At 54.8% G+C, this 20,578-nt stretch overlaps 2 protein-coding genes across 2 annotated transcripts in view; one reads left to right on the forward strand and one right to left on the reverse strand.

Annotated features, from left to right (window-relative positions):
- Positions 1-101: 101 nt before the first annotated feature.
- Positions 102-761, reverse strand: MRPL41 (mitochondrial ribosomal protein L41). Its single transcript, XM_077771568.1, has one exon. It carries the CDS (start codon positions 636-638, stop codon positions 231-233), a length of 408 nt encoding a protein of 135 aa, XP_077627694.1. The 5' UTR covers positions 639-761; the 3' UTR covers positions 102-230.
- Positions 762-1,029: 268 nt separating this feature from the next.
- Positions 1,030-20,578, forward strand: part of PNPLA7 (patatin like domain 7, lysophospholipase) — a 62,659-nt gene continuing 43,110 nt past the window's right edge. Inside the window, exons 1-13 of the mRNA XM_077771552.1 lie at positions 1,030-1,129; positions 2,529-2,560; positions 4,437-4,511; positions 4,682-4,769; positions 5,189-5,268; positions 6,613-6,704; positions 6,885-7,025; positions 7,546-7,705; positions 9,191-9,271; positions 16,779-16,907; positions 17,534-17,614; positions 18,734-18,860; positions 19,341-19,481. Coding sequence (XP_077627678.1) covers positions 2,531-2,560; positions 4,437-4,511; positions 4,682-4,769; positions 5,189-5,268; positions 6,613-6,704; positions 6,885-7,025; positions 7,546-7,705; positions 9,191-9,271; positions 16,779-16,907; positions 17,534-17,614; positions 18,734-18,860; positions 19,341-19,481 — 1,225 coding nt within the window. The 5' untranslated portion in view covers positions 1,030-1,129; positions 2,529-2,530. The remainder of the gene's footprint in view (positions 1,130-2,528; positions 2,561-4,436; positions 4,512-4,681; positions 4,770-5,188; positions 5,269-6,612; positions 6,705-6,884; positions 7,026-7,545; positions 7,706-9,190; positions 9,272-16,778; positions 16,908-17,533; positions 17,615-18,733; positions 18,861-19,340; positions 19,482-20,578) is intronic.

Here is a 20,578-nt window from a genome sequence, read left to right on the forward strand (position 1 = left end):
ACCCTGCTTCCAGCTTCACCGGGGACGGGCCCTCTGTCACCCGGATCTGTCAGGCCGCATCCTTTCGGCTCACAAGGATCAGATGCCACACCAACACCGGATGGTAGCCAAGGTCTTTAATAGGAACAAAACGAAGGAAATGCTTCCCCTCTCGCCCACCCCGGGACCAGCGGAAGGGGACGATGGCCGGACGCAGTCCCCGGGCACACCCGGCGGCCGCCACTCGGCTCCTAGCGCGGGAAGTTCTTGGGGTAGAGCTGGAAGAGCTTGCCTTCCTGCGTGGGCTCAAAGCCGTACTTGTCCAGCCGCTGCGGATCGAAAGTGCCGTCCCTGAAGTCCTTCTCGATGGCGGGCGCCACTGCCTCCCGGAACAGCTGCTCCGCCGTCAGCGGCGCGTCTGTGCCCGCCGGGACGCGGTAGTTCACGTAGGGCTTGAGTCTGAAGCCGGCCAGCTCGGGCACCACCAGCTCCGGGACCATTTCCTTGACCTGCACGAACTTCCCGTCGCGGGCGTGGACGCCAGTGCCCTTGGCACCGCGGCTCTTATAGAAGGTGCGTGGGCCCCGCTTGCTGGTCCACCTACTCATGCGGTCGGCGCCGCGCACCACGATGCGGGCCGCCGCGCTGAGGAGGCCCATGCTGGCTCCTGCAGGCCGCGAGCGCTCTTCGAGCCGTCCACGCTCACGGGGCCGCGGTCACGCGAACTCTTACGGGTCCCCGCCCCGCACCTCTCCCTGCTTCCGGCGCCCGTGGCGACTTCCGGCAGCCCGCGCGGCTTCCGGCGCCACCCGGACTCTGCGCCCTTAGCAAGAGCAGCTTCGATTGGCTGCGTTGCGCCCAATGCGCAACCTCCGCCTTGTGAGTGGGCGGGACCTCCTGGCCCAGGCCAATGCGCGTGGAGGTCCGGCGTCCGCGGCGCGGCTGCGGGGCGGCGGGAGCGCGGTTGTCGGCGGCCCGGAGGTAGGGGTAGTGACGGGAGCGCGGACGTCGGCGGCCCAGCGGTGGGGGTAGTGACGCGAGCGCGGACGTCAGCGGCCCAGCGGTGGGCGTAGTATCGGGAGCGCGGACGTCGGCGGCCCAGCGGTGGGGGTAGTGACGGGAGCGCGGGCGTCGGGAGCGCGCGGTTCCGGTGAGTTGCCGCCGAGCGCCCCGAGGTGGCGATGCCCCGGGTCTGGCCCCGTGATGAAGGGTAGCCTTTAGCGTCCCCACCCCGTGCCGGGACGCACACCGCTCCACAAGCCCGCCTGGCCCAGGGCTGCGCGGTGAGCCGCCTGTGGGAGGCAGATGCCGGGTCCTCTCGGCCCTCCGGACACTAGTCACCGTTCCCAGCCTCGACTTCGGTCAACCCCGAGCCTCCAACTCTGAGGTGCCCCCACCCTGAGGCCCGACCCTGAGGCCTGTCAGCCCAAGCCGCCCAGCTCCCAGGGCCCTCAACCTGAGCCCCCTAACCTCAGTGCCCCCGTCACTCCGACACTCGTCAACCGCAACGCCTGTCAACTCCCGGGGTTCCCAACCCCATGACCCTCTAAAATGACACCCCCAGCCTGGATGGCCGCTAACCCCGATGCCTCCTAACCTGCAGTTTCCCAGCCCTGCAGCCCGCTTGCGCCCCATCCCTCTGGCTGTGTGCTGTCCCCCATGGAGAGAGAAGCAGTGGCTTCCGCTTTGCCTCCCTAGCACGTGCTGGGGCGATGAGCTCTACCCCACCTCTAACGTGCAGGGGTGAGGTGCGTGGGGAGACTGCCTGGTCAGGGCCCTAGCGGACCGCAGAGCTGGGGCCAAGGGCGCTGCTGGCCTTTCAGAAGACTGATCTGAGAAGGAAGGGATTTCCATGTGGCAGCAGAGGGCACAGGACGTTTGACCCAGGAGCAAGTGCACTATGACCTTGCATCTGCCTTCTGCATTCTCTCGGTGGGATTTTGGAAGAGATAAATCGTCCCTTGCTGCTGCTTTTGTAAGGAGCCTGGGAGCCACACGGTGAAGGCTCCAGACCTGGCTCCTCACCACTAGACAGGCACAAGGTGAACCAGGCCCTCAAGTTTATCATCCCTTGGACCAACACACCACCTTGAGGTCAACCACACCGGATTGGAAATCCTCTGACACTAGGTCGTCTCACACTCGGCTGCCCCGCCTGGCCCCATACACCCCTATCCCTCCCCCAGCCTCAGCCTCCTCATCCCTGAGGCACGGGGAGCTCCTGGCTGCACTAGGCCTTGGCTGAGCTGCCCACACCCTCCCTGACCAGCTGGCAGAGGAGTAGGACTTGGCTGTGGTGCCAGGTTCCTGGACAGCCGTAGGAGAGCTGTTTACAGAGAGGGAAGTGGCTCTGGTGTTTCTCTTCTGGGGAACACAACTTTCCACCAGGGTTTTCCTTTCAGTGAAAACGTAATTTAAGGAGAAGAGGAACCCAGGAGAAAAGGCGAAAGTATTGTTCTGCCCCATGAGCGTGAGTTGAGGGAACACTTCCCCGAGTATAGACAGACCTTCTTTTCACCTAGACTTTGTTTTTTTCCTCCCATTTTTAGCCATGAAGCAAGAGGAAGATGCCAGCCCAGAGGTATGCAACTAGATGGTTTCGGGGATGAATCAGAGCCTCAAAGTTCCCAGATAGGGGTGTTTCTGGACCAGGGGAAAGGGTCCTTTTAGCATTTGCTCTGTGGGCAGCTCCTGGAAGTCGGCTAAATGTGGGAGAGGTTGCCTAGGCCCCTCTGTCTCCTTGTCAGACTAAGGTCACAACTCTCAGTTCCTGCTTACCCTTAGGGCTTCTGCTTGTTTGTTTAAAGAAAAAAAATTTTTTTAACGTTTATTTTTGAGGGAGAGAGACAGACCGTGCATACGTGGGGGGAGGGGCAGAGAGAGAGAGACACACACACACACAGAATCTGAAGCAGGCTCCAGGCTCTGAGCTGTCAGCACAGAGCCTGACGTGGGGCTTGAACCCATGAACCATGAGATCATGACCTGAGCCGAAGTTGGATGCTTAACTGACTGAGCCACCCAAGTACTCCGAACTTCTGCTTGCTTTGACGGGAGTCTTTTCCTCAGTGGAACATCTGTAACTACATCACAAAAGTCTTTCTTAATTCCTGAAACAGAAAAGTAGATACATTAAAACAACCATGAAAATCCCGGGATGCTCAACTATACTAGGTTGTGTAACTAGATTGTGGGGCATCTGTGTGACCCTTTCTGTGGATATCCCTGGTTGTCCCCAAAGCAGTGGTTAAGCTCTAAGGGACACACTTACGTGAAGGGTGTGGTTTGGGTGCTGTCATGTCCAGAGCTGAGCACAGTCGGGGCCAGGAGAGGCTGGATGCCTCAGCTCTGAAGCAAAAAGCTCCCACAGCTTCCATTTGCCTCCTGAACCAAGGTCAAAGACATGGTTTTCTGGACCGCTTATTTATTCTGCCTTGAGGCGACCAGCATTCTGCTTTTGAGACCCTTTTCTGAATGTCCTTCAATTTCACTGGGTTTTCTGTGTCCACACTGTGATGCTGGCTCTTTGCTTTAGTCCTTGGTACTTGTGTAGAAACTGGAGAGGATTAAGGGGCTCCCTGCCCTCTCCCGTTCCTGGCCTCTTGGGAGGTGTGTGGACACCTGGAGGAATGCACAGTGGCTGCTTGTTTCTCTTCATCTTCTTGGGGGAATCAGCCAGTATCCTCCAGGTAGGTGGCCCTAGCCGTCTGCCCACTCACCATCCTGTGCTCGCTTTTCTCTTCCTCCTCCCTCGGGTCTGGACTTGAGAAGCCCCCAAAACCTCCTTCCTGGGAGGTGGCAGGGAACAGGCACATAACCTTTTTCTGCTATGAGCTGGTATTCGGTGTTCTCAAAATCCAGATGGCTCCTTGGGGTTTCTCGACATTGCTGCGATGCAGGCTTCCACGAGCCCTGCGGCCGGCAGCACACGGTCTTGTGGGGTGCACCCAGTGGCCAGCCCGCCTTGCTCCTCTAGACTTGCATCTGAGGAACTGGAAAGCTGAAAATTTAGGACTTTTTTTTTTAATGTTTTATTTATTTCTGAGAGAGAGAGAGAGAGGCAGCGTGAGCAGGAGAGGGTCAGAGAGACAGGTAGACACAGAATCTGAAGCAGGCTCCAGGCTCTGAGACCGACGTGGGGCTCAAACCCACGAACCGTGAGATCATGACCTGAGCCGAAGTCGGACGCTTAACCGACAGCCCCCAGGCGCCCCTGAAAATTTAGGCTCCAACACAGCACAGCTGCTGGCCCTCCCCAGCCATGCCGTGGGTGGCCTCAGAAGACGGGGCTCTCTCTGTGCTCCTGAGCAGGCACGCTCAGAGGGTCTCAGCAGCCCAGAAGACCCCTTCTCCCAGGGCTGCTGGCCTCCCCCCTAACCGGCAGCTCTCTTCTTGCTGCCCTCGGAAGCCAGGGCTGTGCCTGTGTTGGCCCTTCGTAACCCCAGTGTCCCCTCCAGGCTGGCTTCTGTCTGGGTCCTGTCCTGCAGTCCTGGGGGCTGCAGCTGACGGAGCAGCGTTCACAGGCCACCATGGTAACCACCTCATGCGCTTCCTGGTGGCGGGTGGGCCCTGGGATTTGTGGGCTTGCCTCACTCCTGGTTGCTCCTGGCCCCTTCGTTCCAGCCTCTTGCTGGGGTGGGGAGGGGCTCTGCGGCAGCCTTGCTGACAGGGGTTCTTTCTGTCTGTCTGTGACCTCACTCAGCTCGTGGGGATTGTGATTGGAGTCCTCCTGGCCCTTGCCCTCGTTGGCATCACCGTCTTTTTTGTGTACAGGAGGGTTAACCGCTTCCGTGAGTATCTTGCTTCAGATCTCCAGCTCTGCAGGGGAGGAACGAGGGCTTGGGGGGGGGGAGGTTCCGGTGGCCTGCCCCCTCTTGTGAGCTCCTGGGAACAGCCCTCAAGCCTGTGGTGGCTTTTGTTGGGGCTTGCTGGCCTGTCCCAGCTGAGGCTGTGCTTGCACACCAGACCCATGGAATTTGAGTGTGTTCCCAGCTTTCTTGGCTCACGTTTCTGAGCGAGACTTTGGGACGAAGAGCTGCAAGTCCCGCTCCCTGCGAGCCCGCCTGTGCCGGCCCGGGCCCCACGCTGGGTGCCGTTCCCCCACGACGGGACAGGCTTGGTGTGCGCACCCACAGGCTGCTGCTTGGCAGAGCCTCCCGCCTGCCTGCGTCCCAGCCGTACTCAGGAGACCCCTCTGCTCCCCTTGCAGGACAAGTACAGCCCACTCCTCAGTACAGATTCCGGAAGAGAGACAAAGTGATGTTTTACGGCAGGAAGATCATGAGGAAGGTAACTTGCGCTGTAGGCCCCGTTCTACAGGCCCCGGCGCAGCGGGACCCCAGCACCTACGGCCGCCCTCACGCTGCAGCGCAGAGGCCCCCTTACCCTCAGAGACTGTGGCCAGTGTAGAGACCTCATCAGCCCTTTGAGGTGCACGTTTATCTCAGCTAGAAAGGACAACAGAGGCCCTTTCAGGAACATTCTGTGGACACAGGGTTCTGGCTCTGGTGCTGAAATTGGGGGTCCTGCCAAGATTTGGAAGGTGGGAGGCCTCACTTCTTGGCCTGGTGCAGCCCTGCCCGGTTACCCCGGTACCTCCTGCTCCCCTGGGGGCAGGACGGACTCTATGCTGCCTAGAGGTTTACTGTACTTGAAATGCATGCTTGAAATAATTGCTGGTATTTTAAAATAGCCCCTATTTGTTACTTTTTTCTGGATAAGCAGTTGATTCATGTTCTTTGGGGCAAACTCAAAATACCACGCAAGAAGGCATGTGAGTCCTCGGGTGGATCTCCTCTGGCCACGGCACAGAGACGCACGGTGCTGCTGGCAGGCCGCGGTGCTGGCCCAGAGCCTGAATGCTGCCCGGCCTGCTCTGGCCGGGTGGAGTGATCGTGAGCAGGTCTTGAAGGAGCCTGCTTCAAGTGTGTGGTCGGGTGGCGGGAGACAGTCAACCAGTGGTCCCACAGAGGACTGTGCAACGGCCAGAGCTGGGCTGAGGAGGACAGGAGTGTGGTCCAGTGGTGCCAGGTCACCTGGAGGGACGTCGTGACCACACCCCCCCACAGCTGGTGCCCCGGGGCAGAGGCAGCGCGGGGAGCAGAGGGCTGGTGGCTGCCTGAGGGGCTTGCCAACTTCCAGGACCCGGCACTCTGCGCTCCTTACCGCCACTGGGCAGTCGAGCTGGCCTGGACGGTGGAGGGGCAGAGAGCTTTCCCGCCCCGGGATGGGCCTGCAGCGACTCAGGCTCTAGGTGGGGAGGCAGGCAGGATGGATAGGGCCGGGTTTTAAAGGGCTGTCGAGAGGGGCTGCTGTGCCAGCATGACAGAGGGGAGGCTGGGCGTCAGCTTTGCAGGCAGAGGGAACAAAGGCCTGAGGACCCGGCACTCTGAGGGCACTGGCTGCTTGGTGATACGGCCAGGTGGCACGTCATTGTCAGCGGCACCAGGGATGGCTCCCTGAGTCCGGGGCAGCTGGGGCAGCGGGGACAGGCAGGGAATGACCCTGGGAGCTGTTGTCAAGCCTGCAGGTAGCCCACGGGGCAGCTCCTGAGGGCTGCGCTTGACCCTGGGAGCTGAAGCTGGGTCCAGTAGGTCACAGGGTCAGGACTCGGCCTTTCCCTTCACCCTGCAGGTGACCACGCTGCCCCACACTCTTGTGGGGAGCACGGCCGCCCCCCGGCAGCGGGCAAGGAAGAGGACCAAGGTGCTGTCTTTGGCCAAGAGGTACTGGGAATGTCCTTCAGACCACACGTGCCCCAGCTGGCCTCCCTGGCGGGCAGTGGTGAACCTGCTGGCCATCAGTGCTGCCCGTGGCTTCCCTGCCTCTGGGTTTGCAGCGCTCCTGCCATCTGCTTCGAACCCCTTTGGGCTCCTCTTCCAGATACACGTATCTCTGCTTTGTAGGATTTTGCGTTTCAAGAAGGAATACCCAACCCTGCAGCCAAAGGAGCCACCGCCCTCCTTACTGGAGGCAGACCTCACGGAGTTTGACGTGAAGAATTCTCACCTGCCGTCGGAAGTTTTGTACATGCTGAAGAACGTGCGGTAAGACGAGCCGGGTGCAGGAGGGACTGCCTGAGCTTTACCTTCCCTGCGGCTGCCCGTGCGGCCTGTCGTATTTGTTTGGCAGTCGGCATTTCCATCTTGATGAGGAAACCCAGAGCAGCTGTGAGAAGCGTGTGGCTGGGTCAAAGCTGCAAGTCTGGGCTCCCTTCCATCTCTGCCCAGAAACCCCGTTCTTTCTTGCGATGCTTCACTGTCCCGGGAGGGGCATCCCATCCACCTGCTTTTGCTTGTGCCTGTGGTACAGATTCACAGTCATGGCCCAAGAGTTCTTCAGGCTGACGGGAAAAGAGTTTGTGGGGATTCCCGAAGTCTAAGCTTCTGTCCTGACAGGGACTCCAGGTGGCGAGTGCTGCACAGTCTGCCCCTCTGTGAACTCAAGCCCTGTGGGTCTGACCAGCAGTGACCGTGGCAGCGGCTGTGTTCCATCAGCCTCTTTGAAAAGCTGTCCTTCCTTCTGTCCTTCCCAGAAAGTGTCCCACATGTGCTATGGTTCTTACAGGGTCCTGGGCCACTTTGAGAAGCCACTGTTCCTGGAGCTTTGCAAACACATGATCTTTGTACAGCTGCTCGAAGGGGAGCACGTCTTCCAGCTGGGGGAACCAGATACCAGCATCTACGTGGTGCAGGACGGGCGCCTGGAGGTCTGCATCCAGGATGCGGTAAGAGGCCTGTGACGCGCGTGGGGGCCTGAGGGAGTGCAGAGCGAGGCAGAGGCTGTGGGTCTGTGGTGTGTTTTGTTTGTTTTTTTGTTTATCTCTTGAGTAACTTCTACACCTGGTGTGGGGCTTGAACTCCCAACCCTGAAATCAAGAGTTGCATGCTCTACCGACTGAGCGAGGCGCTCGTGATGTGTCTTTATTTAGAGGTCTGCCGTTGAAAAGCATTTTTTAAGTTTTCTATTGAAAAGTTAGTATAACATTTTAAGTTTCAGTTCTTTGGGGAAAATGCCACACTTTGGTCCCGGTATTGACATACAGCTGCCCTTCAGTGGTGGTATGTTACCTTCACTCATGCATGTGGGGGTGCCCATGGGTTAGTGGGCTCAGTGGCATTTGTGGTTTTCTGCATTTTACCTGTTCTAAGCCTTTTGAGGAGTCTCTCCAGCCCCTGAGAACATCAGCAGCAGCTGCCGTCAGTTGTACCCTTGCCTTATGTTCACGTTTCAGATTATAAATGATTTTAACTCTTAATTCAGCTGGAAACTCAATACCTGCTTCCTGCCTCTGTTAAATTACACCCTTGAATCAGACGTGCCAGGGGGCAACCTCCAGGCCGACCAACCAGTGGATGTCTTGCCTTCCAGCAGCGTGTACCCTTGGGTTTGCTCAGGGGAGTGACTCAGCCTTCCCACCGCTTGTCTTCTTGCAGCAGACACTCAGTGAGCCCCAGTCTGCACAGAGTGGCCCCTGACCTCAGGGAAGTCCCCACCTGCCAGGGCCCCGGGAGTGGGCTTTGACCCAGCACGGATCCCACGTGTTCTTCGGGTTTCTAGACACGATGTTGTCCAGGCAAAATTACTGTGTGTGCGGCTTCATCCCATGCTGGACTTGATGGGATGATGAGAAAGGAAATGGTTTTTATCCTGTTTCCTCCCGTTTGGGCCATCAGCATCCAGGCTGTCGTCTCCCAGCTGGCGGCCCTTTCCTGAAAGGGAGACTTTGGGCTGGAAGGAAGGGTTCTTGGAGGGTGACCAGGGCCAAGTTTGAACAAGTTCAAAGAGGATTTTCCTGGGTGAAGCTGAGAAGAAGCTCCTGTATTCAATAACCACCTGTTTTCTTTCTCATTTAACCCAGTGGAAAAATACATCAAAATGCCATATTTATTTATACCAGTAACAACTGAATGTGGTCCTTAGAGCCAGCACACTCACTTAGGTTTTGTGAAATTCAATCTAAGTGCTCCTAGGGAGAACGAGCCCTGGGTTGGAGGGCCACGCCCTGGTCGAGCTTCCTGATTGCTCTTAACTCATCTTCATTTTTTCTGTCCTCTGCTTTGGAGGTTATTCCACCTCTGATTCCTAAAGGCCAGCTCGGGCACAGCCTCGCCCTTGGGAGAGGTGACAGTGGAGGCTGGGTTGCTCAGCTGGCCTGGGCTGAGCTGAGCCGCCCGTCAGTGGATGACTCTGCTCTGCTTTCCGAGTGCAGGATGGCACCGAGGTAGCAGTCAAGGAGGTTCTGGCCGGAGACAGCGTCCACAGTCTCCTCAGCATCCTGGATGTCATCACCGTGAGTCCCCCGGCTTCACCCAGAGTCGTTTGGACAGCACGCCCCTCAGTCCTGAGGCCAGTTCTCCCCAGTGGCGAGGGGCTGGCCTCGGTCGGGAGGGGAACCCGAGTAGGTCAAGGGTGTGTGTGGGAGCAGCTTTAACTGTGTGTCTGAGAAGAGCTGGGCATCTGCTCACGGGTTTCAGCTGTCTCTTAAAGGATTATTTTTCAGACTGGGAAATATATGCATGTGGTCTGAGATGCAAAAGGCACAATGTTATGAGTGGAAATGCTTCCTCTCACCCTTTAGGCCCTAAGGCCCCTTCCTAGGAGGGCCGTCCCGTGGATCTTCTGTGCTAATGGGTGTCTCTCGGTTGTTCCCAATCTCCTACTGTTGATTGTTGCCGTGAATGGTTTGTGTGCACACCACTCCATATATTTGAAAACCAATCTGCAAGGCAAATCCCTAGCAGAGACTTCCCAGGTCTGAGGGTGCACCCCACACTTACCTGAGCCACAGTCCCACAGGAGGACACCTGTGTCCTTGCCCGCCCAGCTAGGGAGCCATCTCACGTTTGGCCTTTGCCAGTCCAGTGGATTGAAAGATAACGTCTCATGTTATCTTGGGATTCTTAGACTTTTTATCATGGAACACTTCAAACATAATCAAAAATAGAATCGTAAAATCAATTGTGTATGTATTACCAGCTTCAAAAAGTCGCAGCTCAGCACAACTATTCCCGTCTCATTAACTAGGATTTAATATTTAATTTTCTTTTTCTTGTGAGTAGTGTCCATACAATGAAGGAAATCTTAAGTGTGTCTTACTTGAGTTTAGATAATGCACACGCCTGTGTAGCTCAAAAGGTGCATTTAATTGTCACCTTACCTTTGAAGTTATACTTTCTGCTTTCACTTTTAGCTATGCATTAAAGCAACTCATACCTCAGTTTCCCCAGACGCCTCACAGAGGGGCCTCCAGAGCAGTTCAGCAGACCTGAATGCATCCATGTGGGGCCAGGAGCCTGTATACTTGTGTGACACATGGTGGGCGGAGCCCTTGGTGGGTGTCCTCTGCTCCAGCTCTGAGTTCTTGTGCACAAGGGGGTGACAAACTCCAGAGACTTTGAGAGTGTCCGCTGTGTTCCCCTGTCCCCGTAAGGCTGGCACAGACATGTTTTGAGCTGTGGTGGGGCCTGGGGCGGAGGCATGGATGGATAAGACTCTGGCATCTTGCTCTGCCCCCAGGACCTGGTATGTCTTCACGAGATGCTTGGCCAGGACGGAGAGGGACACTACCTCTGAGCAAGGCAGACCTGCCCTGAAAGGCCAGCTGGGGGCAGCTTCTGCCTGGAGCCTTGTGCTGGGAGAGGGTACCCAGATGTCCAGGACAGGCCCCATGTGGCTCTGTAAGGCTCTGGCTGGCGTGTGTCAGAACCTGTAAGGTGCACTGTGAGCCTGAGAAGGCTGAAAGTGTAGACAGGCTGCCCCTCTACATGGAGATAAATTAGGGAGTTATGCAGCTCCGTCCCCTCCCTCCACATTGGTGAGGGTTACAAAAAATAGCCGTGATGGAGGCCCTTCTTGGTATTTCTTGTCTCTGGTGAGTTCTGGTCTCATTGTGACTTTGGGCTTGGACACCATTTCTTGCAGCTTTGAGACAGGGGCTGTGAGCAGGGCCTCCCCAGCCCGTTGCACCCCTGCCCTCCTCCAGGGGCAGCCTCTTCCTGGGATAGGAGCCCATCTCCCTTCAGTGGGTGGGGGAGGAAAATGGGGGTGTTATTTAAGAGAAAATAATTCTGTATTGTGATTAATTGATCACCTGGAAGGATATAATTTTTGCCTAATCAAACATTTGTATTAGTCATTAAAAAAATTAATTTTGGGGTACCTGGGTGGCTTAGTTGTTTGAGTGTCCAATTCTTGATTTAGGCTCAGGTCATGATCTCACGGTTCGTGGATTCGAGCCCCATGTCATTCGAACAGGCACAGAGACTGGAATTCTGTCTCTCCTTCCTTCTGCTCCTTGTGCATGCACTCTTGCTCTCTTGCTCTCTCTCTCTCACTCTCCCTCAAAAGTAAATGAATAAACATTTTAAAAAATTAATTTCATCCCAGTAACATGGGCAGATTCTAAGAACAGTTTTGGTGTTTTGTGAAGCAGTTTTCTGTTCTGCTGCCCCCTCCCCAGAAAATCCACTTCCAGCTCTTCTAGGCTTTTCTACACAGCCTACTTCTCTTGCTCTTTTGTAATTCTTCTGTCTTAGACTTGTTTGGACTTCCTGGCCTGGAAATGATGGCAAGCTTTCCTGTTTCCTCTGCTGACCTCTCCACCCGTCCTACCCAGCAAAGCCACACTCACATGGTATCGTTTGCCTGGACGAGGTCCCTTTCTCATTTTCCCTGGAGTTAGCAGTTGCATTGGTGTTTGGGTTGCTTAGTTTTTTGCACATGTTCTGGGCTGGCACCCTGCCCCAGTGCGTATGAGGTGGGAGAAGCCCTGTACTCCAATCTCATTGTCCACCCTGACCTCCCTGGGCTGAGCTCCTCCTGTGGGTCCTTTCCTTCAATCTGTGTAGGGCCCTCACCTCTGCTTTCCTGGTCAGCTTGCTTGCTCTGGTGGAGCAGTTCCTATCTGCTTCCTAAGAAGGGTGTGAGGGAGAAAGAGTTCTGGAACTTTACAAATCCAGAATTGTCTTTATTCTGTGCTACCTTTACTTTTCTGTTACACCTTCTAGATTTCTTCTACTTCATTTTCCAGACCTTCCACTGAATTTCTAATTTCAGTCACAGTTCGCAGTGTTTTTTATTTTGTAATTTTTTAATGAAATGGGATTTAATTTTTTTAATTCCAGTAGTTATCTCACAGTGTTCTATTAGCTTCAGGAGTGGAATTCAACAATTCTGTACATCACTCAGCGCCCATCAAGACAAGTGCCCTCCTTAATCCCCATCACTAATTTCACCCATTCCCACACCCACATCCCCTCTGGTAGCCACCAGTGTATTCTCTGTAGTCTATTTCTTGGCTTGTCTGTCTGTCTCTCTGTCTGTCTCTCTCCCTTGCTCATTTGTTTTGTTTTTTTTCCTGAAATTCCATATATGAGGGAAATCATATGGTATTTGCCTTTTTCTGACTGATTTATTTCACTTAGTGTTACTACTCTCTGGGTCCATCCATGTCATTGCAAATGGCAAGATTTCATTCTTTTTTTTATGATTGAGTAATATTGCATTGTATGTATGTAGGTATATATACATATCCTATCTTTATTCATTCGCCTATGGACACTTTCCTGTCTTGGTTATTGTAAATAATGCTGTACTAAACATAGGGGTGCATTATACATATTATATAATATGTATGTAATACTGTATATTATCTTTTTACATATATATTTTTAAATTAGTGTTTTTGTATTTTTTAGACAAATACCTAGTAGTGGAATTAGTGGATCATGTGGTAATTCTATTTTCAATTTTCTCCACACCCTCACCAACACTTGTTGTTTCTTTTGTTGTTTATTTTTAGCCACCACGTTTTTTATTTTAAGAATTCTTTTCCCCCCTCTAAATTTTTTTAATAGCAGCGTATTATTTTTTCATGGATGAGGAAAGATGAAGTTTTCTTTTGCTCCCTGTGTCCTTTCTCACTCGTTTGGGTCTCTCTTCTCAGTTCATTTTGGTTTCTGTCTTCCCCAGCAGCCCATTTCTGTGGGCCTTACATCCACATTGACCTGCCTACGTAGCCAGCGAGGCTGAGCCCCACACGTGGAACCAGAGTGGCCAGTCGTGGAAAGAGCACTCTGGGAGCCTCACACACAGGCGAGACTGACCTGTGGGGACAGGGCAGCAGCCAGCACACAGGAGGGCCGGGCAGGCCACACAGCCCTCTGTAGCTGCTCAGCTCTGCTGTCCCGGTGATCCAATTAAGATTTATTTACAAAACAGGCAGCAGGTGGGATTGCGTCCTTGGGCGTCATTTGTCCATTCTGGCAGATTAGTGTTACCAGTCAGGGCTGGGTTGATTAGGCTCAGGGGGAGGCATAAAGGAAATCTGACTTGCTGGAAGTGTTCTATACCTTCATTTGAGGACTAGATGTGTATGTGAGTTAATTATAACAAGAAATGTAGCATGAGCTACTGTCTGTGAGCCCCACGTGTGCACAGGGCCTATGCCCTGGTGCGTCTCTGCAGGAAGGCTGGCAAGGAGCCATAGGTCATCATCACTAGGCTTTTTCTCTAAGGCTGAGTCTCAGAGAGGAATCTGTCAATACCCCACGTGGCAGAATTGGCTTGAAGGCGGAGAAGGAGTCTGGGGTTGCCCCATCCAGGTGGGCACTACCCTCCAGCCTAGGTGTGAGCTGGCGCTTGGCCATTGGCTGTGCTTATGGTCTTGGTGCTCTGACCTGTCTGCTTCACCATCTGCAGGACAGCAGTGGCCAGCTGCAGGGTGGGGAGGGGGCTTGGGCCCTCCCGTGAGGATGGGTTTCACTGTCTTGGATTTATACTTCTAAAGAGAATAGTTCACTTTTCATCGGATGGCTCCATTAGCTGCCACTCTGCCATGTACTTTTTACCAGCTTCCAAAATATTGTTGATGTTTCTTGTCCACTCCAGCTTTCATCCTGATCCTTGGAGATTTATATCTGTTTAACAAAGCAGAGGTAAGTAGGTGTGCTATGAAGGTACACATTAACCTTCAAACTACCATTAAAAAAATGTTTATTTACTTATTTTGAGAGAGAGAGAGCAGGGGAGGGGCAGAGAAAGAGGGAGACAGAGAATCCCAAGCAGGCTCTGTGCTCTCAGCACGGACCCTGAAGGGGGCTCTCGAACTCGAATACAAATCGTGAGATCATTATCTGAGCTGAAGTCAGACACTCAACCGATTGAGCCACCCAGGCGCCCCAAACTACCATTTTTAGAGGGAGATTGCCTTTATTATTTTTTTTCCAATTGAAATAATAATTCTTTTGATACCTAGGCAATTTTGATTCTTTTACTTTTTCCCCAGTTTACTGAGAAGTAGTTGGCACACATGACCGTGTGAGCGTCAGGTGCACAGCACGATGTTCGGATTTACATCCGCTGTGAAATGACCACCACGACAGGTCAAGTTAACACGCATCATCGCGCACAGAGAGACGCGAAGGAGAGGTGCGGGGCTCTCAGGACCCAGTCCTCACAGCTTGCTTGTTCTCCGTGCGGCACCAGGGTGCCCGGTGCGTCCCTCCTACTCACTGTCTTTATAGCAGAACTGCAGGTCAGTACCTTCTGACCACTTCGCTGCAGTTTCTCCCTCCCACTATTAATTTACTTTTTGCAAATGTTATGGATCATTGCAGATACACAGAAATGTACAACCTAGTTAGTGTGCAGCAGAGTTGGCCGTCGCCTGGATCCCGTAGCCATCACCTGGCTGGCGAGCGGCGAACCCAGTACTGTCACGTTGCCCATCCGCCCTTCAGTGTCCCCTCCTTTCCTCCGAGGTGGCTGCTTCCCTGTGTGTCCCGTGGGCTCTGCGGGGTGGGGCGTGACGGCTTGCAGGCTGACTTGTGCGCAGCTCTTCTGCCATGTGGTCTGTGTGGGTTTGTGCGGCCACCACATGCACACGTGTTCTGGTTCAGTCATCTACACCACTGGCATTTAGCTTGTTTATACTTGTGTTTTGTCCTGCCACTACTGGTGAGAACGTTTGGAAACCCAGGCAAGTGTGAGGCGTCCTTGGAGGTCTGTGCCCAGGCCTTGTGCAGGCCTGCACTAGTTCAGCCTCTCTCTCTGGTTTACAGTTTCTTCATTTTAGCTAAGGTCAAGGGTGTTGTTTTTCTAAGTAAAAAGTCAGTTTGGAAAGAGGTAGTCCATGAGCCATTTTTAGCAACAGTGGCTAAATTGTTACTCCCTTTTCCCACCCTTCCCCCAGACACACGCACATGCTTTAATCTGATTCTTGGATGGGGCGACAGTTACCATCTGATGGGGTTTGTGAGTTTGGCCCTCGGTTGGCTCTCCTGACATCTCCAGATGGTTTGAGTGGCTTGTGAGTGGACACTGGATGAGGCCACTTCCAAGATACACCCTCTGCCCCTAGTGAGCCCACAGAAGGGGTGTCTGCTCTCCACAGAGCAGCTGAGTGGTGCAGAAGCAATGAGGGAGGATGCTGGAACCTTGAGCCTCACGAGGGGCAGGGGACCTGGAGCCAGCCTGTAATTTCTGTCCTTTAACACCTGGCAGGCAACTGCTCTGTGCTCATGTTTTCTTTTCTTTTCTCTTCTCTTCTTTTCTCTTCTCTTCTCTTAAATATTTATTTATTTTTGAGAGAGACAGAGGGTGAACAGGGGAGGGGCAGAGAGAGAGGGAGACACAGAATCCAAAGAAGGCTCCAGGCTCTGAGCTGCCAGCACAGAGCCCGACGTGGGGTTCAAATTCACAGACCGCGAGATCATGACCTGAGCTGAAGCCCGATGCTTAACCAACTGAGCCACCCAGGTGCCCTCTGTGCTCATGTTTCCTGTGGTGTAGTTGTGGGTCTCCCGGGGGACAGTTTTCTTTCTGTAAAGGATATTAAATGAGCAGAAATGATTCCAAGGGAGAAGAAACCTGAGTCCCAGAGCTCACTCAAGAACCACGTGCTCAGAGTTCCTGATGCACAGGACTTGGTCAGGAGGTCGGGACTACCCTGCTCCCCTGTGGGCAGACTTCCCAATGCGGTCAACCCCATCCGGAGACGGCCAGGCCCACCCTGCTAGCAGACATTCCTAACGTGAGGACGTACAAGGGCTGAGGGGCTCCCCCAAGAACCAGGGACTCAGACTGGCCGAGTTCCTGGCCATTCAACCCTGGCAGTGCAGATGTGGCGTGCATGGGAGCCGCTGAAACTCGTCCGTGGCCGGGCGGTGGGGGCAGCGGCGGGGAGGGTGCAGGTGGTGTGGCCACTGTGGAAATAGCAAGGTAGTTTCTTGAACGTTAAAGATGCATAGACTGTATGGCCCAGAAGTTCCACTCCTGGCTGTTTAGCAAGAGAAAACTGTGTTCATACAAAATCCTGTGCGTGAACATTTATAGCAGCTTATTTATAATTGCCCCAAGCTGGAAACAGGCCCAGTGCCCTTCAGCTGCTGGGTGGTCAGGACACTGTGAAGCGTCCGTAATGCAGCCCCGTTCCCAGCCGTGAAGAGCGCCACTGCTGGTGTGTGAACAGCACGGCGGGCCTCGAGACAGGAGCCAGACCTGTGTGGTTCCGTGTATGTGACCTTCTGACAAAGGCAAAACTATGAGGACAGAGAAACTCCCGGTGGTTGCCAGGAAGCAGCAGAGGGGCCGTCCTGGCGGGGAGAGTGGGCTTTCCTCTGCAGCACCAGCCGGCTCCTCCAAGGTGGTTGGGGCTTGGAGCCCGCTGGCCATCTGGTTCCCGTGCAGGGCGAGGCTCCGCAGGGCCCTGGTGGGTGTCCCGTGCGGGACCAGCGCCGGCATCTTGCCCCTTCTGGAGACAGGGTGCTGGGAGTGGTCTGACCCCGCTGTCCCTGCAGGGCCACATTGCTCCCTACAAAACCGTGTCCGCCCGCGCCGCCGTCCCCTCCACCGTCCTCCGGCTCCCCGTGGTGGCTTTTCAAGGAGTTTTTGAGAAGTATCCTGAAACCCTGGTGAGGGTGGTGCAGGTGGGTCACTTTTGCAATCCCCCTTTCTAGCCCAGGGGCCGCTGCACGCCCATGAAGGTGCATCCCGAGTGGGTGTAGGAAGGACTGAGATGGGTTTTTGGAAGTGTTTTTTATTAAAATGTTTTGTTTATTTCTGAGAGAGAGAGAGAGAGAGGGACAGCGTGAGCAGGGAAGGGTCAAAGAGAGAGGGAGACACAGAATCCAAAGCAGGCTCCAGCTCTGAGCTGTCAGCACAGAGCCCGACGCGGGGCTCGAACCCACGATCCATGAGATCATGACCTGAGCTGAAGTCGGACACTTAACTGACTGAGCCACCCAGGAGCCCCTTGGAAGTTTTGTAATACATATTTTACGATAAAAGTTAACATTCATGACCTCAGAGAGGTCTTCAAAACTCCCACCAGCCCCCAAGAGGGTTCTTTTTTTATCATTAAACTTACTTTGACGTAACCTTAAAGATTTACAAAAGCCTTGCAGACATAATGCAGAGTGTCCTGTCTCCCTCGTGCCAACATCTTAGTGCCCGTGGGGGGTTGTCACCATGGGTTTCATGCCTGGGAAGGTGGCAAGGGGCCCGGGGCTCTGAGGAGGCGCCGGGCCCGGCTCAGCTGGCTGTCCCCTCACAGATCATCATGGTGCGGCTGCAGAGGGTCACCTTTCTGGCTCTGCACAACTACCTGGGCCTGACCACAGAGCTCTTCAACCCCGTAAGTGCTGCCTCGCGCCCCCGTCCCTGTAGCCAGGCCCCTGGGCTTCGAGAGGTGCTCCTGGCGCTGTAAGGAAATGCTGGTTGATGAGTCAGGGGCTTGATTTCTCCCGGGAGCTCCTGCTGAGAACCCTTCCCCTCCATGGAGTTTAGGGGATGGGACTCCTTCTCCGACACCCCTTCCAGGACAGCTTGCAGTTTGGCCTGAATGTGGCCCCCTTCGGTCATCTTGCTCCGTGGGCTCCTCTCCCCTTTCCCGTTGCTCACCTGGCACACACAGTTGAGCGACCTGTCCGCCCATGGGAGGTGCTCACCTCCTGCCCCTGGGGTCCCTCCCGCCATGGGGTGGAGCTGGTGGCTCTGAGAAGGGTCGGCTCACTCCACCTGGAGCTGCTGTGAGCCGTAGATGAGACCCTGCCGGGCCCTGGTTTGGGGGGTCTCGATGCTGACCTCTGACTACTGGGGTCAGTGCCACACTTGGGTATTAGATTTTATCGTCTTCCTTTACTGGCATTTTAGGGCATAGCCTGTTTTCTTTTTTTTTTTTAATTTAAGATTTAAAAAAAATGTTTATTTGAGAGAGAGAGAGCATGCACACGCTTGAGCAGGAGAGACGGGTGGGGGCTGGACAGAGGATCTGAAGCGGGCTCTGCACTGGGAGCAGAGAACCCGATGTGGGGGCTCAAACTCATGAACCTCGAGACCATGACCTGAGCCAAAGTTGGGCACTCACCGACTGAGCCAGAGAGAGAGGGAGACACAGAGTCTGAAGCAGGCCCCAGGCTCTGAGCTGTCAGCACAGGGCCCAACACGGGGCCCAAACTCTCAAACTGAGATCAGGACCTGAGCTGAAATCAAGAGTCAGACGTTTAACGACTGAGCCACCTAGGTGCCCCAACATTACTTTCCATCTTAATGAGGAGCATTAAGGTTTCTAACAGTGCGGACCACCATTTAAACTTGATGGAGCTGCCAGGATAAAGCAGGCTGGCCTTTGTTGCCATAAGCACACAGCTCGTCTCTCCGCCGGTCGCCGCTCCTCTCATCCCCACCACGTGCGGCTGCGGGGAGGCCTAGCCCAGGGTGCCGCTGGAGCACCTGCTTCTTTCTCATGCCCCAGGAGAGCCAGGCCATCCCCCTGGTGTCTGTGGCCAGCGTGGCTGCTGGCAAGGCCAAGAGGCAGGTGAGCTGCGGCTCTGAGGACCGTCTTGAGAAGTCCCTCCGGCCCCAGGAGGCCTGCGACCCAGGTACTGTCCTGCCTGAGCCGGGCCTCCCTCCCTCCCGTGGCCCCGTCTCTGTGGGAGGGCTTGGCTCCAGGGCGCAGCCATTTGGGGAGCAGATTCCGAGCTTCATGTTGCTCTGAGCCCTTGAGAGGGGCCTACATCTGGGGAAAGAGACTGTTGAGGCTTCTTGGCTAAGGGTCACCTCCAGGGTGGCTGTATAACGTGCAGCCATGCTAACTGGTGTGGGACGGGTCACCAGCTCGTGTATAAACACGTGGCTAACAGACTAGTAGAATCACGCTGTGCTGCACAGGGTCCTCTCTGGAAGGTTGTTTGTAGAAACTCATGCCAGGGTGCTCAGAGGGCCACGTGGACTCAACCAGTCCCTGGGAAGGGCCAGGCACGCGTGGGTGGTGAGGGTGTGGTCTGAGGCCCTTGAGACGTGAGGTCTGTGCGCCGCTGTGGGGACAGAGGCTCTGCTTCCCACCCATCTCCTCCCGGCAGATCGAGGGGGCAGCCGTGCTGCAGTCCCGGGGCCTCTGCTGAAGAGGAGCCAGTCCTTCCCGCTGCCTTCTGTTCACGAAGAGATCCTGGATGAGCTCGGCAAGGCCCAGGCAGGTGACCAGGGCCCTTTTGCTCCATCAGGTAAGGCACTGGGTACCCTGACCTGGGAGCATTTATGGGTGGGCAAGCCCTCAGGCCCAGAGGACCCTCTGCGCACACTCTGGCTCGATTTGATGTGGTGGTGATCGCCTTGCTGCCCCGGGCGTCCTGTGGGGTCCTCTCCACGTCGCCCTGCTTCTGCGCTCCCTGTGTCCTCACCCCCGAGGCTGCGCCCAGCCTGGCAGGAGCATCTGCTTCAGCACCGCCCTTCCTTCCCCGTGCCGGACTGTGCCCGCCGGCGCACCACCACGCCGCACCCCTGCTGCGGTGGGTCTCCTAGGCCCTCTGGCCCCTCAGCGGCCACCGGATCCGCTTTCCCAGGAGCTGTCCGAGCCAGCTCCTCCCCACTCGGTCTCTGCTGTGCTTTGTCAGCAGCTCTCTGGCCCTCTCCGGGGCCCCTCTTGTGGACAGGCTCCCGGCGCATCCTGGCGGTCGGGCCAGGGATTCTCGTCAGGTCCGCAGCCTCCACAAACTAGCTCACCCCTTATCACCTTCTAATTTTGCTCTCATGTTCATTAGAAAGTTTGTTTTATTTGTGTTTTGTGAGTTGCCAGCAGGTTTCATCATCCGGTGTATTTGAGAGCTGTTTGGGTCCCCCCTTCGAGAATTGTCTGCTTATATTCTCTGCTCATTTCCTGCAGGGTTTCCTGAGTCTGCCTTGTTGATTTGCATTAACTCTGTTTATGCTCTGGGTAGAGACCCTTCACCCTTTGTGACTTGTTCCGATGTCTTTTTGCCGTGTCGTCTGTTAAAACACCCAGCCTGGCAGACGGTCGTGGAGCAGGAAGCTTTGATGTTCGTTTGTTGAAAGGCAGCCTTTGCACACCTTGTGATTTGTGTTTGGGGCCTTCCTTATTCTTTGCTCATTCACTGGATCATAAGTGTATTTTTCTAGATCCTTTTCTGCTAGCTCTGTGGTTTTCCCTTCCATGCTGAGGTCTCATTCATTTGTACTTCCTACTGTGTGTGTTTGAAGTAAGAAATTAGGCCTTTTCTTACTTTGTATACTGATCATTTATTCAGCGTCATTAATGATAAGATCTTTCATTTCCCTGTTGAAATGAATTTTTTTTTATGCC

This window comes from Crocuta crocuta, unplaced genomic scaffold, assembly GCF_008692635.1.
Source record: "Crocuta crocuta isolate KB4526 unplaced genomic scaffold, BGI_CrCroc_1.0 scaffold1013, whole genome shotgun sequence".
NCBI lineage: Eukaryota > Metazoa > Chordata > Mammalia > Carnivora > Hyaenidae > Crocuta > Crocuta crocuta.